Genomic DNA, 17,761 nt, shown 5'->3' with positions numbered 1-17,761 from the left:
AATGTACTTAAGTTACAGAATAAAAGGGTATGGCATTTAAGCATTAAATAACTAAGTGATAAAAAAAAATTCCCTTATGAAGAGCTATAACAAACTAAAATACAGAGAAACATTTATCAATTTGCTCAATAATTTAAAAACATTGAATACCAACCTTGATTCCCTTCAGGCTAGATACATGCTTAAAGGACCTGTTGGAAAAGAAGTGTAAGAATATTTGCAATAAATGCATAAAATACATTAAAGATGTGAGAATGCTTTAACTATGACAAAGAGCCTTTCACCAACGGGCTTCCTAACTTTTCACTAACAGGCTTTTGTCACTATTATGTTAAATGCTCACTTTCCTTCAATATAAGTGAGAAAAACAGCTAGTTTTGTATTTAAACTTTTGAATTCAATGGTAGAAGCTCCCCTAGTTGATTTTGTAAATGAAAATTGTCTTGCTTCAAGTATGGAATTTTCTTGTCCTGGTTTTTCAGGACAAAGAAAAAGCTATTCAAGCTAACCAATGGGTTTTACACCATTAGTTGGCCATAGCTGTAATGCTATGTTAGGATTTCCACAACATCAATTACAGCTGCTAAGGAAATGCAGAGAGAACACTTGTGGACACTCTGAACTGCAAATTGAGCACAAAGAGGCTGTTGCAGCCAGGTCACTGCCCTACCTGCACCCCAGCTACCCACCCCACTCAGCCCCCAACCCCTGCACTACTCGCATGGGACTGGTTTCACTAAGGTGAACAATGGTTGTCCATGAAAGGCTTAGTGCTGCGGAAGACAGGTTCACGTTAAAAATTATTAAGATGAATATTTTTCTTTAAGTTCAAAATTCACTTAAGAAACTTAGGGTTTTAAGATTTGACTGCAGATGGTGCTATCCTCTGCTCCTCTCAGAAGCTCCCCAACAAGGTAACAAGACACTGGTAATGCAAATTCAACCTGCACCAGTAGCAGGAGACATCTGCCCCTACAAACTACAATAAGTGGAGAAGGCTGGTGAAATGCAGTGAAGTTAAAAAGGGATGCAGGAAGAGAGGACACCACTGGTTGCATGTCTCAAACAAAACTGCAGTGCACTGCTCTCTGACAGCTGAAAACCAGCCATCCCTTGTTTGGATCAATGACAAACACGTGCTAGAGCCAGCAGCCTTGCCTGTCACCACGAATCAACGCAGAAGCACAAAGGCTGCCATTGCAGGAAGCACCGTGCAGCTGATGCAGGGCGAAAAAGGCACTGCAATATGGCAGTAGGGGAGAAATAACGGCTAAAAGAGGTCACAAATTCAACCAGGTACTGCTAGAAACATCCCTGCCAGCCTGTACCTCACACAAACTTCCATCAAGGGGCTGGTACAGGGTAAGCTAATTTCATTGAGATATGAATAAGTCAAATGGAACTAGCAGAAGATCTATACAAAAGTTGCTACAATTTTAAAAGACCAATTATTCTTTGATGGAAAGGTTCAATATCATAGAGGTGTCAATCTTCCCTAAATTGTCAGTGAAAATATCCATAGGAATTTAAGAACTAGAAAAATGGACTTTGAGATTTAAATGGGAAAATAAACAAAAGCAGCCAGCATAGTACAAAACTCAAACACACACACAAAGTTATGAGAGAGAATAGCCCTACCAGATAATAAAAACACATTATAAAAACACTGCAGTTAATAGAATCTGATATACATGGAGGGTCAGATAAATCAATTGAAGAGTCCAAAAAGAAAACTAAATACCCATAAGAATTTAGTATAAAATAATGGGTATTTATCAGTGGAAAAAGAATGACATTTAATAGATTTCATCAAGAAACTCTGGAAAAAATTAAGTTGGCTCATTATTCCAATCTTTAGAACAAAATAAAATCCAGATGAATCGAAGTTATAAATATACAAAAAAAACATGCAATTTTGAGACATAAATGTGGGAGAATTTTGTTACAAATCTGAAGCAGAGAAGGGCTACTTCTACTATGACTCAACATCCAGAAGCCATAAAGAAAATTCAATTTGATCACGCAAAAATTTTAAATAGGTTTGCATGGCTAAAGGAAAAAGAAAGAAAACCAAAATAAAAATAATGAATTAGGAAAAGACTTGCAAGACTTATCAAAGAAAAGAGCTAGTTTCCGTCATTTATTTTTTTTTTTTTTTAGTTTTAAAATGTCCACTTTATTCAAAAATATGGAACGCTTCACGAATTTGCGTGTCATCCTTGCGCAGGGGCCATGCTAATCTTCTCTGTATCGTTCCAATTTTAGTATATGTGCTGCCGAAGCGAGCACTCCGTCATTTAAATAGACCCTAAATGTCTATAAGAAAAAACAGTAGGAAAATGGGCAAAGAGATGGAAAAAAAACTGTTCACAGAAAAAGGAATAAAAATGTCTCTTAAATATATAAAATGATGAATTCACAAGAATATTTCCAATTAAAACCATAATAAGGTGGCGGACTTGTCCCAGTGGATAGGGCATCCGTCTACCACATGGGAGGTCCGTGGTTCAAACCCCCGTTTCCTTGACCCGTGTGGAGCTGGCCCATGTGCAGTGCTGATACACACAAGGAGTGCCCTGCCATGCAGTGGTGTCCCCTGTGTAGGGGAGCCCCACGAGCAAGGAGTGCGCCCTGCAAGGAGAGCTGCCCAGCGTGAAAGAAAGTGCAGCCTGCCCAGGAATGGCGCTGCACACATGGCGAGCTGACACAAGATGATGCAATAAAAAGAAACACAGATTCCCGGTGCTGCTGTCAACAACAGAAGCGTACAAAGAAGATGCAGTAAATAGACACAGAGAACAGACAACAGGGGTGGGGGGGGGGGGTGGGAAGGGGAGAGAAATGAAAAAAATTAAAAAATTAAAAATATAATAAGACACCGCATAAAGGGCAATACCCCTGGGTTGGTAAGCGCAGAGGCATTTGCACACTGTGGGTGGGTGGGGGAATCAGGTATCACTGTCATCGAGAATACTAAGTAGGTATTAAAATGAAAAAGGCACATACTCCTTGAGGAAATAATCCTATTTCAAACAAAATAACCTAGGTCAACTGAGTATTGTTTGTGGTAGCACAATGTTCAATCTAAATATCTTAAATAGAATACTGGTTAAATACATTATGGTACAACTATTCAATGGGAAATTAAACCATTACGAAAAGGAGTAAGGCAGGCACAGATGCACTGGATGATCTCAAAGACCTGCCTTTAGGTGAAAAAGGCAAAGCCAAAGAGTATGGGTAGCTGCTATCACTTGTTTATAAAACTAATATGAATGTACACACACATACACACATTTATAAGCATTTGTGTTACGTGTGGGATTGTATGCACAGAATATTTGGAATTATACAATACAAATACAACATAGCTGTGTCTGAGAATAGAACTGGTGGCTGGAGGTCTAAGGTGAAAGGAATACTTAACACATAAATATATAATACGGAATATATATTTGCACCTGTTCATGTGTTGCTGATTTTTAAAAATTCAATTGAATATGTTACTAAGTAACAAGTCTGATTTAATCGTTTTATCTAGATTTCTAATGTCATGAAGTTAGAAAACAAGACATCATTAAATTCAGTATTTATGTGTGAAAGTTACGCTGAATACCCACCACACAAACACGTGGACTCATCTTCCCAGGACTTACAATTTTGCGTCTTCTCTGTAATCGTCCAACCCCTCGTCATACGATTTTGATCTTTCTGTCTTTGCGCTGAGCTGGGCGTCCAGGCCGGGAGGCCCCACGGATTCTGTAATTGAAGTTCAACATTTAGTCGGGTCTCAAGCAGTGAGAAGACGAGGCTACGCCACGTGCTTCTGCGCGGAGAACTCACGCAATCCCGCTTGAACATACCATGGTTGTGTGAGAGCTGACGCCGGATTAACGGGGCGGAGGTGGTGAGGCTGGGAGGAGCTGTGGCCCCAGAGGGCACTTGAGAGGAAGAGGCTGAGATTACGGCAGAAGCAGAGATGTGTGCGATGTCACGATCAATGCTAGGGCTAGTTGGCTCATCTACACGGCAGAACGAGAAACAAAGAGCGGGCGGCAAGGGGCCCAGTGATTACTGGTAAGAGCGACGACAGAATCAGTGATTGATCATCGTTACTAACAGAACAGGGAGACTGTGGCACCTGGCCACCGAAACACCAAAGAGGGCTTCCTCGGTCTGTTATTGCTCCAGCGATTCCAAATAATTCAGAGATTATGGGAAAAGAAATTAAATGTCTTGCTTCTCATTTAATTTCTTCTTCTGCCAACCAATTGATCCCTTCACCAACAGATAATTAAGACACCAAAGTGGATACACATTTAGAACCAAAACCTATCAAATCAGAACAATAATCAAATCAAGGAGAGAATTCAAGTTAGAATTAAAATGCAGGAATCACTTTTCAAAGGTTAAAGGTATTACAGATGATCACTGCAGAAAGCTGAGCAAGGTGATCTGGCTGTGGTGTAGCCTCGAAGCAGCACAAGGAAGTACAGTCTATAGGTCACCGGAGAAAGTGACATGTTATCAAGGCTGCGTGCAGCCTGCCTGGCACTTTTGGGCAAGTGGGAAAAGGTGTCCTCTTCCCAGGAGGAACGATTCCTAACTGCCCCCTTGAGTGCATGCCTGGTACCATGGGAGAGAAGAAGAATATTTTAGGTGCTGTGAATTTTAGCTTCTCAAAAGTTTGCCACCACGAGTCAAGGGTAGAAGTGATATGCGATGGGAACGTGTGTATAGAGGAGCGGTGGTTGACATGGGCACTTACTTAGCAGGGGCGCGCGCCATCCTAGATATTTATACATGTTAGTTCATTAATACTTCCCAAATCCAATGAAGGGAGAACTATTTTATCAATGAGGAAACCAAGACACAAAGTAACTCGTCTCAAGTTACAATGCTGTAGGGACAGAGTTTGAACCCAGACAACCTAACACCAGAGGTCCTGCTCTATAACTGGACATTGTATTTGTTTTTCATGTTGGTGAACATTAGCTTTGTTCCAAATTCTTGCCCATGTAACATTAGTGGCTGAAATCCTAATACTTAAAACGAGTCAAGAGAATGTAATTTCACAGGATGACATAACTATAATCCTTAAAACGACATGTCCCAGTTTTAGAAAACCGTAATGAAATTCTTTAAAAATGAAATGGGGCTTTAATTCCTGATTTAAAAGGTCAAACTGTTTTAATTTTTACCAAATTCTATGAATGCTCTATCATTTTAATGATTAACATTTTAATCAAGAAGCCTAACAATGTTACAATTTTTTTTTAAAGATTTATTTATTTATTTCTCTCCCCTCCCCCCCCACCCAGGTTGTCTGTTCTCTGTGTCTGTTTGCTGCGTCTTCTTTGTCCATTTCTGTTGTTGTCAGCGGCACGGGAATCTATGTTTCTTTTTGTTGCGTCATCTTGTGTGTCAGCTCTCTGTGTGGGCAGTGCCATTCCTGGGCAGGCTGCACTTTCTTTTGCGCTGGGCGGCTCTCCTTATGGGGTGCACTCCTTGCGCGTGGGGCTCCCCGGTGTGGGGAACACCCCTGCATAGCACGGCACTCCTTGCATGCATCAGCACTGCGCATGGGCCAGCTGCACACGGGTCAAGGAGGCCCGGGTTTGAACCGTGGACCTCCCATGTGGTAGACGGATGCCCTAACCACTGGGCCAAGTCCGCCGCCTAATGTTACAAAATTATAATGCTTATATTTATGGCTAAAATCAGTAAATCCTGAATGTCTTTAACTTATTTCCAATGGTTTTTACAACTTTCTTTAAAAGCAGTTCCTTACATTTTAGCAACAGAAAACATTTTGACGATTTATCTAAGAATTAATTTTACTTGTATTAACTGGTTGGTGCAAAAGTAATTGCGGTTTTGCAGTGTTGAAATCTGCCGTTTGATATTGGCATACATCCTTAAGTAAATGTGGTTATGTTATATATCATTTAATGTGCACTTCTCACTTTGTTTTTTTGCTAATGACTTATTATTTGCTGTTTATTTTATATTTATTTTAGACTATGGACATGATGTTAGACAAAAAAGCAAATTCAAGTGAATTTCTTATTTGAGTTCAAAGTGTGTCGTAAAATAGCAGAGACAACTTGCAACATCAACAACGCATTTGGCCCAAGAACTGCTAAGGAACGTATGTGCAGTGGTGATTCAAGGAGTTCTGCAAAGGATACGAGAGCCTTGAAGATGAGGGGGGTAGTGGCCGGTCATCAGAAGTTGACAACAACCAATTGAGAGCAATCATCAAAGCTAATCCTCTTAAACTATACAAGAAGTAGCTGAAGAACTCAACATCGACCATTCTACACTCGTTCAGCATTTGAAGCAAACTGGAAAGGTAAGAAAGCTCAGTAAGTGGGTGCCTCATGAATTGACCGAAAAAAAAAATCGTTTTGAAGTGCAGTACTCTTATTCTACAAAACAATAAACCATTTTTCAACTGGATTGTGATGGTTAGGCTATTGTATCAATTCAGCCAGGTAAATGTGCCCAGTTGTTTGGTCAAGCAAGCACTGGGCTAACTGTAATACAAGGGCATTTATGGACTTTAGTCACCATTGACTTTACTGCAGTGATAAATCAGATAGCTGGTTATAATTACATCAATCAGGGAGATTGCCATCAGCAATGAGTGACACTTAACCCAATCAGCTGAATCCCTTAAAAGGGGAAGTGATTCCAGCATTTAGAGAGAATTTCCCAGCTCAGTTTTGGACAGTCAATATCTCCCAGAACTAGTCAAGAATCTTCACTGGACTTTCATTGGAGCTCCTGGTTGCAGCCTGCCTGCGGAACCTGGACTTGTGCATCCCCACAGCTGCATGAGAGACTCTGATAAATCTCTTACTTTCGACAGATATCCCTTGTTGATTCTGTTTCCCTAGAGAACGCTAATACAGATTGTGTTGTATGACGAAAAGTGGATTTTATACAACAACTGGCAATGACCAGCTCAGTGGTTGGACTGAGAAGTTCCAAAGCACTTCCTAAAGCCAAACTTGCATCAAAAAAAGGTCACGGTCACTGCTGGATGTTCTGCTGCCGGTCTATCCACTACAGCTTTCTGAATCCTGGCAAAACCATTACGTCTGAGAAGTATGCTCAGCAAATCGATGAGATGCATGGAAAACTGCAATGTCTGCAGCTGCCGTTGGTCGACAGAAATTCTTCTCCACAACATCCGACCGCATGTTACACAACCAATGCTTCAAAAGTTGAACAAACTGGGCTATGAAATTTTGCCTCATCCGCCATATTCACCTGACCTCTTGCCAATTGACTACCACTTCTTCAAGCATCTTGACAATTTTTGCAGGGAAAACGCTTTCACAACCAGCAGGATGCAGAAAATGCTTTCCAAGAGTTTGTCGAATCCCAAAGCACAGATTTTTGGGCTACAGGAATAAGCAAATTTATTTCACATTGGCAACAATGGGTTGATTGTAATGGTTCCTAGTTTGATTAATAAGTGTTTGCACATAGTTATAATGATTTAAAATTCACAGTCTGAAACTACAGTTCCTTTTGCACCTAACTAATAAGTATGGCAAGTTTGATACTCCCTGTCAGTTGAGAATGCAAAGCAAGGAGATAACAGGGAAGTTTTAAAATTAATTTAATGATGATAAAATTTTAACTTTACTGGATGTACTATTCTCTAAAATTGTCATTACTACTTAAATTACAACAAACTTAACTGAGTTTGTCAAATGATAAATATGTATAAATTATGCTGGTCTATTGGAGTCTCCTGGTCCATTCATTCTGGGATGAATGGGGACAGACTGTATTCCTTAGAAATTATCTGGCACATGCAGCATTAACAGTATGAATACTTTGTAGAGGTATTTGTAATGAAAATAGTTGCGAAAGGTTCATATGGAATCTACTGCATGAATTCCCAAAGACAAAAAATATGAAAAGGTATTTAAAAAAAACCACATATGATGCTCCTTTATGATGCTTTCTTAAACTGTACCTCTGGGGATCTATGTTGAGTTACATAATCAATTGACTTAGAATTGAGGCCCTAGTTTACTTCATTCAGGAAAAGCCCACTGGCTCTTTTTACAACACCCAATATTAAATATACAAATGGAGAATGTTGTAAGTTAATGATTAAATTGATTATTCAAATATGAATAAGAACGTTTACTATTATTTTTACCAAATAATATTTTAAAAGAACTTTGAATAAATTTCATAAACCAAGAAAAATGTGCAGACTTGGCCCAGTGGTTAGGGTGTCCGTCTACCACACGGGAGGTCTGCAGTTCAAACCCCGGGCCTCCTTGACCCGTGTGCAGCTGGCCCACGCGCAGCACTGATGCGCGCAAGGTGTGTTCCCCGTGTAGGGGAGCCCCACGTGCAAGGAGTGCGCCCCATAAGGAGAGCTGCTCAGGGCGAAAGAAAGTGCAGCCTGCCCAGGAATGGCACCGCACACACGGAGAGCTGACACAACAAGATGACGTAACAAAAAGAAACACAGATTCCCATGCTGCTGACAACAGAAGTGGACAAAGAAGAACGCGCAGCAAATAGACACAGAGAACAGACAACTGGGGTGGGGGGGGAGATATTAAAAAAAAAAAAAAGTAGACATGTAAGAATATCAAGTAGGCAGACTGTAAAACTGTACAAAATTGGTATAAAGTTCATTTTCAAATAGCAAAGCCTGGTAAAAGAATGGAAACTAATACAAAGAGCCTCTATAAATAAGACCCGCTAACATCACTACTGAAAAAGAACAAGCCACATGAAAAGACAACTCACAGAAGAAATACAAAAGCCTAAAAAAAATCTGTGCAAGGCCGCCAACCAGTAAAGAGGTCATCAAATGTGGTAAGGTCGTGGCGGGCCCCGTGTTCCATTTGTGGCGCGGCCTGCGTGTCCCAGCCTTGCTCTGAGGCCCCTTCCTCAGGGTGGGCGTCCATCCAGGCCTGCTCCTCTGAGCCCCCAGGGCGGGCTGGCCCAGCCAGGCCCACTGCTCTGCATCCCTCGGATTCGCTGCAGGGTCACTGGGGAAAGGGAGGCCCGCTCTGCCCCTCCCTCAGGGAACCAGCACACAGTGAGCTACGTGGCCATTTTCTCCTGCATACAGAGAAAAAGTGTCTGAGAAAGAACGCAGAACTGAGGGCCAGTGTCACACCCCTCATGGCACCCTGAGCTCCTGCCCACCGCATGCGGAGTGCCAGGTCCACCCAGCAACTTCCTGATGGCGCCCCAAAGGTGCTTTCTGGCCTGGGCTGATTTGGAATGGGTTTCCACCATTTGCAACCAAGGGACTTTTGACCAGTAAAAGGGGTGCACGCTGTGCTCCCAGCTCCTCTGACAAACGAGCGCGCATCACCCCTTGGGGTACCCAGAGCCCAGGGCTGCAGGTCGGGCCAAACTTTCAAACAAGACCCTTCCAAAATGAGCTGGGCTTGGGGATCTTCCTCACAAGGTCACACTCTACAGAGGAGCGTGTGATCAGTGATGTTTATAGTCTATAATTATAGCTGAGCATAATTTTAGACAATTCCATGAAACCACCAGATTTTCGGGGCACAGACTATGGCAGAAACAGCAGTCCCTTGACATATTTTTATTTCACCTCTGCTAGGAAGAATTAGTGCTACCCCCTGCCCCGAATTAAAACACAATTTAAGGCATGTTACTGCTCTAACATTACTCATTAATTTGGATGATGGAAGGAGAGTTGTAAATCTGTACAAGTTGGAAGGAATGGTGACTAATATGAAATTATATATACAGTTCCAGAATAGCAACATTATTTATCTCTTTTTAATAAAATTATGAAATTTGAAAAAAACTTTCTTTTCCAGCTGCTTTAAGAAGGGACATTCACTGCAAATGACCTAAAAAGGCAATCTATGCCTCCAGTAAAATGTTTCAAAATATTTATTTTTCCTTCTCTTTAAGAAAAAGGAACATAAGTATTGTTAATGTTTTCTTTGTCCTAAAAGAAATTCAAATGGGATAAATATCCCTTTTTAAAATTTACCTTCATATATATATATATATATATACACACAGATATATATATTTCAGTTTAACTCAAGGTAAATAAACAGTTCTGTAAGGTTGAATTATCTTTTTAATAGGCAAACACAAACTGTTTCTTTGTAAATACTGTATTGATTTTGGCAATACCACAGTTTTGTTCTGATTTTTTAAATGAATTTAATGATTTAAAAAAATATAAAAACCCAGTAAAGTAAAATCATCCTAAAAAAATGGCTCTCAAGGCAAATTTTAATTAACCCCATTACAGACTACTGAACATCAGGTGAAAAAGTTTTGGGGGTTAGTAAATATGACATGCTTAAGAAACTCCACTTACGTTAAATTAAAAAAATAATAAAAAAAGGAAGCACGGTCAGAAAAAATGTTTTACAAAGAAGCCACTGGCATCTTAACATGTACTTCTAATATCTGACCATCAAATGACAGACCTCTTATAAACCCACCAAACATTTTTCACTAATTATAAACAGAGTCCTAGAAGGAATAAGTCCTGTCAACTTTTATAAATACTGGTAAGGGGTACCATTAGTTCAAGTATCTTCAGGTTTTACAATAATAATTCAACTCATGGTCATAATTGGAATTAAGTTTTTTCATTAAGACCAAGTCACTTAATAAACATGAATTTAAATTTAACACCTGGTTGTTTTGAAAGTCATTTTGAGACTTGGTTTTTAATAACCCTAAACTCAGTTCTGTACCTGCCTACTACCCAGACAGCAAGGTTTTAGGGAACGTGAGGAGGGACTGAATTTTTAATCAGTGCTCAGCTCACGTGTGACACAACCTCATGGTGGCAGGAGCTGGGGTCAAGGCTGCGGAGCAGTCAATCGAGGAGGACCTGCCAGCAACAGTGCACTTGAGCGGCAGGTGACACCACGAGCAGAAGCAGGACGCGCACCGTCATGGTCAGTCCAGTGCAAGGGTGAGCCGCACAGCCTTGCTGGATGGCACCTGACACCCTCACAGCAAGTGCTCTGGTTTTCAAAAGGGCAAGTGAAGTATGACTTTCAGATTTGCCAAGAGAATGGGCCGCAGTCACATCACTACGCTTCTGCAGTCCCACAGATCAGACTGGTTAAATTTTAAAGATTTCGTCACGGGGTAGGGCCAAGGGGAGAGGCACATGGTGTGTGTATGTGGATGTACATGTGTGTATCCAGTGTCCTACCTTGACTCAAAAAGAATTTAATAAATGCCGGCCTCCAATATTACTAATCGATCTTTAAAAGGTTAGCTTTCAATTCTATTATACAAAACAGAAGCAGGTAGACTGAGCAGGGGTCATGAGAACAGGGTCCAGTCTGGCTTGACTTTGTAAAAGCCCCTCAATTTTTCTGGGTATTATTTTATATTTATAAAATAAAAGTCAGTGAAGTGGTTATCAGAAGCATCCATCCTAGTTCAAGGGGACAACAAGTACAAAGTCACTAAAGGAGTAGAATTACCTGTTGACTATATGTAAAAATATGAAATCCTTTTTTTAAAAAAATTTTTAAAAAAGATTTATTTATTTATTTCTCTCCCCTTCCCCGCCCCCCCCCAGTTGTCTGTTCTCTGTGTCTACTTCATGTGTGTTCTTTGTCCGCTTCTGCTGTCAGCGGCACGGGAATCTGTGTTTCTTTTTATTGCGTCATCTTGCTGTGTCAGCTCCCCGTGTGGGCGGCACCATTCCTGGGCAGGCTGCACTTCCTTTCGCGCTGGGCGGCTCTCCTTGTGCATGGGGCTCCCCTACGCCGGGGCCACCCCTGTATGGCACGGCACTCCTTGCGCGCATCAGCACTGCTCATGGGCCAGCTCCACACGGGTCAAGGAGGCCCGGGGTTTGAACCGCGGACCTCTCACGTGGTAGACGGACGCCCTAACCACTGGGCCAAGTCCACTTCCCGAAATCCTTTTAAGTTTTCATAAACCAGGGATTTGTTAGGGAGTTTTAGAAATTTGGATTTATTTTAAAAACTAACACATCTAGTTGGAAATGTAGTCATTAATGGATCTAATTTTACATGAATATATTTAGCTGAAAATCTAAAAAGTCTATGCTAGGAAAACAATTCCACAGTTTGTATAAATGGTGAGTTTGTATTTGTTTTGTTTTGTTTCCCCCCTAACTTATTTCCCTAAATAAACCAGCAAACTAATCTACAAGGTGTGAATAAAATGGTTTATTTTCTTCTTTTTTCTAAGTTTTTGTGACACAAGGAAAACAACAGCTATTAACACAATACATTGTGTTAATATCGATTTTTTTTCTATAAAACATATTATTAACTCTAAATTTTTTATAACTAACTAAATAAATTGGCTCCATTCTGTTATATTTGAGGCAATTTTACCTCCATTAGTCTATGCTTTCAAATAACATAAACAATTCTTAAAATCACAGAGTATGAGGATTGTTGGGTGTGACAACACAAAAACAAACCTTAATTTCTTCCTTGCTTTCCCTCATAATTTAAATGTCCAATAAAATAGCATAAAGTATAGACTAACATTCCCTAAGTGTGTTTTATGGCATACCAAATCCATGAGATACTCTAAATAAAAGGTTTCCTAGTTGAATACTCTTGCGCAAAAGTATATTATAACACGCCTAGAAAATGTGCACTATTACAGTAGCGCATTCATGATTCTGAAAAGTCTGTAGAAAAAACAAAACTTAACTTTTAAACCCAGCATTTCTCAATTTATCTGATAGCTGGTCTTCTATTTTTTAAAAAACACTTGCCATATTCTGATGGAATTAGTGTTCTTGGAATTTACTTCGGAAAATGTTACAAATAGGTTTTTTTTTTTGAGATACCGGGACCAGGGACTGAACCTGGGATCTTGTATGTGGAAAGCCAGCACACAATCACTGAGCCACATCGGTCCCCTGGGTTGATTTTTTCATTTATTTGCTGTTGTTTTTAGAAGGCACCAGGGACCAAATCCAGGGCCCCTCATGTGGGAAGCAGGTGCTCAACTACTTGAGCTACATTCACTCCCCACAAATAATCTTTCTGACTCCATTTCAAAGCTGGTGTCTATCCCATTATCATGTAAATATACATATACACACACATAAAATAACTAGATTGGAAAGAGAAATATCTACAAGTCTAAGAGAAAAAAAAGTCCACTAATAAATGGATTTCAAAGAAAATTTTGGACTTACTATGCTTGTCAACCAGGTATTTGTATAATTAAAACAGTTTCTAGAGCAGGCAAATATCTTTAGGACTTCCTGATTATAGGAAAGAATTTTTACTTAATCAAAGAGGTAAAAGCTTTTCACGTAAAAGGTCAAGTATATTAAGCAAAAGAAGTATACTTTACAAAAATAAAATGGTTTCTTTTTTTCATGTTTCTGCATCTTTATATATTTTATATCTTTGCCAAAGTCCTCTCTGAACAACATAATTGACTCTGGTTTATTCTTCACTTTACCATATGCAGGAACAAACAGTATATAACCAGCACACTTTTTTATTACTCCAATAGTATCTGATTATATTGTTCCTGTTAAGTAGGAAGAAAATTTTTATGAAAATTATTATGCCAATGTTCTGATAAGATCTCAAATGTCCATGAATTACAGCCAAAGTCTACAAGACATTTATGTCTTATAAAATCATAAACCATCATCGGTCCTCAGTTTCTTTCTAAGTAACATCTGGGTGATGCATAAGGTTCCCTCTATAGCAAAAATTCTACTATTCTCTGAGCTTGGCTTTACACGTATAGGTAAGTACAGATGAGTACAATTCAGGTTGCAATTTTCCCATTTACAATGTTTGCGTCTTGAATTTATCAGGTGTATCACAAATATGTTGGGTGGACTTTTTTTTTTTAAAAAGAAGCTGATTTGGATAGTGTCACCTGACAATCCAATAGGTTGGCAACTTAAACAAGGTTTCTCTAGAAAAGAAGAACCCTGAAATAGTACTCAAAGGGAAGCCTGTAATTACACTGTAAAGTTACAGAGAACTCTCGTCACAGTGGTAAAGAGCAGCACCACCCGCCTCCAGGGGGCGCCCTTCCCCGTGTAGCCTAAACGGCACCTCTGGAGTCGGCCTCTAGGATGGGGCCAAATCAGGGAAACCCGGGGAGTCCAGTCACTGTGTGATCCTAGGGACCTTTTTAGTCTCTCCATACCTTAAGTGTCACATTTATCAAACGAAGATGATACTAAGGATATAGATCATAGCCCTGTTAACATATGTCTTAGCACTGCAGAGTAATTATGATGAGAATTTGGTTTTTAATCTGGGGGAGAAGTTGCTAGACATTTAACCACACTCTCAAAATGACCATTCCCCCATTTTTCCTACAAATATTTACTGGAGGCCTTCGTATGCCCGGGAGTGGTGTAGATACTAGGGACAAGGCAGCCAACAGAAGATTTAAAATCGCAGCTTTCAAGTAGCTTATGTTATAACTCTGCAAAGAAACAGTACTTTTAAAAAAAAATGTGGAAACAAGTAATGTGTAGATCCGTCAGGTAGCTGACGGGGAGTAGGGGGGCAGGTTCTGCGTGGGTGGGGGGCGTCCCCATGGACAGGTGGGCCAGGGATGGCTGCGCAGATGCGGTGGCGATCGAGCAGACGCCCAGAGGAAGCGCGCCAGGGGGCCTCGTGAGGACCTGCAGAACGCGTTCCAGGGCCGGGGACACAGGTGACACAGACAGGCACACCGCTCGTAATTTAAGTACTTATAAATTTTAGAAAACAACAGACACTGTTTAGATGAACGGCAGATTGCTAATTACCAAAACCACCCGCCCTGGTTTTCGGCCTGCGCGGGCTCACCAACACGTACCACTGGGCGTGCTGAGCGCCTGGGTCCTGGACGGCAAGGGTCTATCTCACCAAAATTAAAATGTAAACAACGGGCACTGAGGGTGTCAAGTTAAAAACCCTTAGAAGAGAAATCATTTTTTGAGGCCAAAAGCCGAGGCACCCGTTGCAGCAGTTGGTGGAATTCAAAGCATTTTAACATCACGACGCCCCGTCTCTGCACCTGCTGAGTCGGGAAGGACACGGGTCCGGGCGGGCGCCTTACGCGGCGGGCGACTGCCACGCAGCACTCACCTATGAAGGGGATGGCGGCCAGCGAGTCGCCGGGGGGCCCCGCGCCCGCGGCCTTCCTCTCCTCCAGCCTCCTGATGTGCACCTCGCGGCGCGCGTCGTTGGGCAGCCAGCAGGTGGCGGCCGGCGCGGGCTCGGGGTCGTTCACCGCCAGGATGTAGGACTGGTGCCTGAGGGGCTGCGGCGCCGCGCGGCCCGACGGGGGCTTCTCCCTCAGCACCACGGCTTCCCTGCTGTCGGACACATCTGCCTGCTCGGCCTCGGCCTCTTGGGGACTCAGCTCCTGGCGCCGCGGGCTGGCAGGTGACGCTGAATCGGCAGAGGCGGAGCTCCCGCCCGGCCGGGGGACGGGGCGCGGGGGGGAGCGCGCGGCCTCCGCCGGGGGCTCGGGGGCGCTCTCTGTCCGGAACCGCGGCGGCTGCCTCAAGAGGCTGTTCTGCTGCAGGGGGTGGCCTGGTCTTTGGTCTTTGACGGAAAGGAACGCGTCCTGGAGAAAGGCGGGTTTGGCGCCGCACGCGGGAGGCGCTCTCGGGGAGCTCGGCGGGGCTTTGGCGAGAGCGGCTCTTTCCTGGGGGCCGCCTGCGGGCGGGGGCACGCCACCCGCGCTCTGACAGTGTCTGCTGGCCTGCGGCGGCTGGAGGTCGGGTGGGATCTTTTTAAACTGCGACGCGGGTCCCGCTCCCCTCCCGCCCGCCCGCCTGGCATCAGAACTGACCACGGCCGCGGCCACGGCGAGATGCGAGCCGCGGAAGGCAGCGTGGACTTCCGGCTGCCGGGGCCTGTCGTGAATGCCGCGCCTGTCGTCCTGCTCGGTGAAGCCGCTCCACTTGTAGGTCTGCCTGCGATCCCCGTTGGAATCGGGCACGTGGCTTTTGGAAGTGACGCCTTCTGAGGATTCGCCCTGTCCCTCGATATAGTCCCACGAGCGAGTCCGGTGAGTGCCCACGCCCACGGGCGGCGAGGTCAGCGCGCCCTGAGACGCGCTGCGGGGGCAGTACTTCATCAGCACCGGGTCCTCCAGCCTCTCCTGGGACACGCTGCGCTGCCGGGGCTGCACCGCCGGCGGCGCCCGGTCGTGAGAGGCGCTCCGCCGCCGCACCTGCTGGGCCGGGCGGCTCGGGGCCACCGGGCCGTACTCCGCGGCGCTCTGCGACGCTGCTCGTAAGCTGTCCAGTCTTTCTTGAATGGTCCGGCAACCCATGTGCAATCGTCGGTTATCGATGTACTCTTTGTACGTTTTATAGTTTTTCCAGTCTATGTGCTGATGGGAGTTGGGGGAATAGTGATTAACAGACACGGAAGGAGAATCCACAGCCTGAGATCTGCTGCCCGAGATTCCTTCGGAACGTCCACCGTAATTTCCAGATTTGAGTAAAATCCTGGACGGCTCCAAGGACCTGGAGCCCGCGGGGGGATGAACGAGGTGGGCGGCGGGAACGGAGGACGGCGGCGACGTGGTTCTCGCCGCGGGTTTGAAGGCCTGCTCGGCCCCGCCATACCTCACCTCTTCAGTTCTGTGTGCAGGGCCCGCGTGGTTGTTCCGACTGGACAAGTCTACCACCTTCTCGGAAGGCACAAGGACGGTCCTGACGCTCTCGTTGCAAACGCACACGGCTGTGTTTGCCTTTGCGACGTCTGCCGGGGATGGAGGCACTTGTATTTCCATTCTGTAGGCCCTGCCGGGCTGGGTCAGCACTGGCGCGCTGCCTGGCGGCCTGCTCGAGGAGGAGTCTGCAGGGGACGCTTCTCTGGGCTGGGCCGTGGCCGGGGGGGCAGAGGCCAGCCAGGGGTAGCAAACTGGCGGAGGCTCAGGGATGTCGTGCGCGTTGCCGCTGTAGGCCTCGTTGCCTTTCAGGTAGGCATCTTGAGAATAGGCCTGGGCGGGGGTGAGGAAAAAGAGTCATTGCAAAATCACCAAAGGGCAATACTTCCTGTTCTCGCAGGCCCCTACTTTATTCGCCCATGCCCAGCTTATCCCTGAACGATGGACAACACAGCATGCAAACACAGGGTCAGGCAGCTCTGCGAACCAAATAAATTGTGAAATTTGCCATAAATATAAACTGCAATCGCCTGTTTTCTGAAAATAGCTGAAACATACCAAATGTTTGCTCAATTTGTCACAACCATATTGCTTCTAAAACTTTCCCTATGCAAGCTTTAGCAGGCAGTCAGGGTTTGTCAGCTGTTGATAGGTTAAATGGCTGCCTAATAAATCCAAGCAAAAGCAGATCTTTTGCCAGAAAGAGGGTGGCAATATTAAAGATCTTAACCAAACACGTTTTTATTTCAAGCACTAGTAATATCATAAATTAAATTTATTGAATACTGTCTAGTCAATTAATATAACTGAGACCCTAAAAAGTATCCACTTTGATAAAGTAAATCCTTCCAACAGCTAAGCTAAATATTTTATATTTAAAATAAGAGAAGAATATGCATGCATAAGAAATTAAGGATGTACTCATGGCATAACTAAGGTATTTAAACTTTTTGTATATAATTTATATTTTATATTAAGCTAATGCAAATTAAATTGTATAAATTTATTTGGTCTCTTGTTTTACTTTTATAAGGAGATGTTACTCTATTACTAATAGGCAGACATGCAGCTCAAATTATGTTTTTATCAACTATTTGTGAAA

The 17,761-nt window shown here is 43.2% G+C and overlaps 1 protein-coding gene and 1 non-coding gene across 17 annotated transcripts in view; both read right to left on the bottom strand.

Moving 5' to 3' along the window:
* Positions 1–17,761, bottom strand: part of ARHGAP21 (Rho GTPase activating protein 21) — a 134,793-nt gene that overhangs the window by 18,773 nt on the left and 98,259 nt on the right. For 14 of the 16 annotated variants that reach the window (XM_058297816.2, XM_058297820.1, XM_058297828.1 and 11 more), the window contains 4 exons: positions 15,120–16,992; positions 3,864–4,022; positions 3,657–3,759; positions 155–191 (listed from right to left, as the gene is read on the bottom strand). In XM_058297816.2, coding sequence (XP_058153799.1) covers positions 155–191; positions 3,657–3,759; positions 3,864–4,022; positions 15,120–16,992 — 2,172 coding nt within the window. The remainder of the gene's footprint in view (positions 1–154; positions 192–3,656; positions 3,760–3,863; positions 4,023–15,119; positions 16,993–17,761) is intronic. The other 2 variants (XM_058297829.1, XM_058297830.1) reach the window with 1 other exon arrangement.
* LOC111761466 (U6 spliceosomal RNA) lies at positions 2,183–2,289 on the bottom strand. Its single transcript, XR_002794827.1, has one exon. It is a non-coding gene; the product is annotated as a U6 spliceosomal RNA (small nuclear RNA).

This window comes from Dasypus novemcinctus, chromosome 5, assembly GCF_030445035.2.
Source record: "Dasypus novemcinctus isolate mDasNov1 chromosome 5, mDasNov1.1.hap2, whole genome shotgun sequence".
Taxonomy (NCBI): Eukaryota; Metazoa; Chordata; class Mammalia; order Cingulata; family Dasypodidae; genus Dasypus; species Dasypus novemcinctus.
Note: the sequence above shows the minus strand (reverse complement) of the source record. Positions and strands in the feature narration are given on the sequence as shown.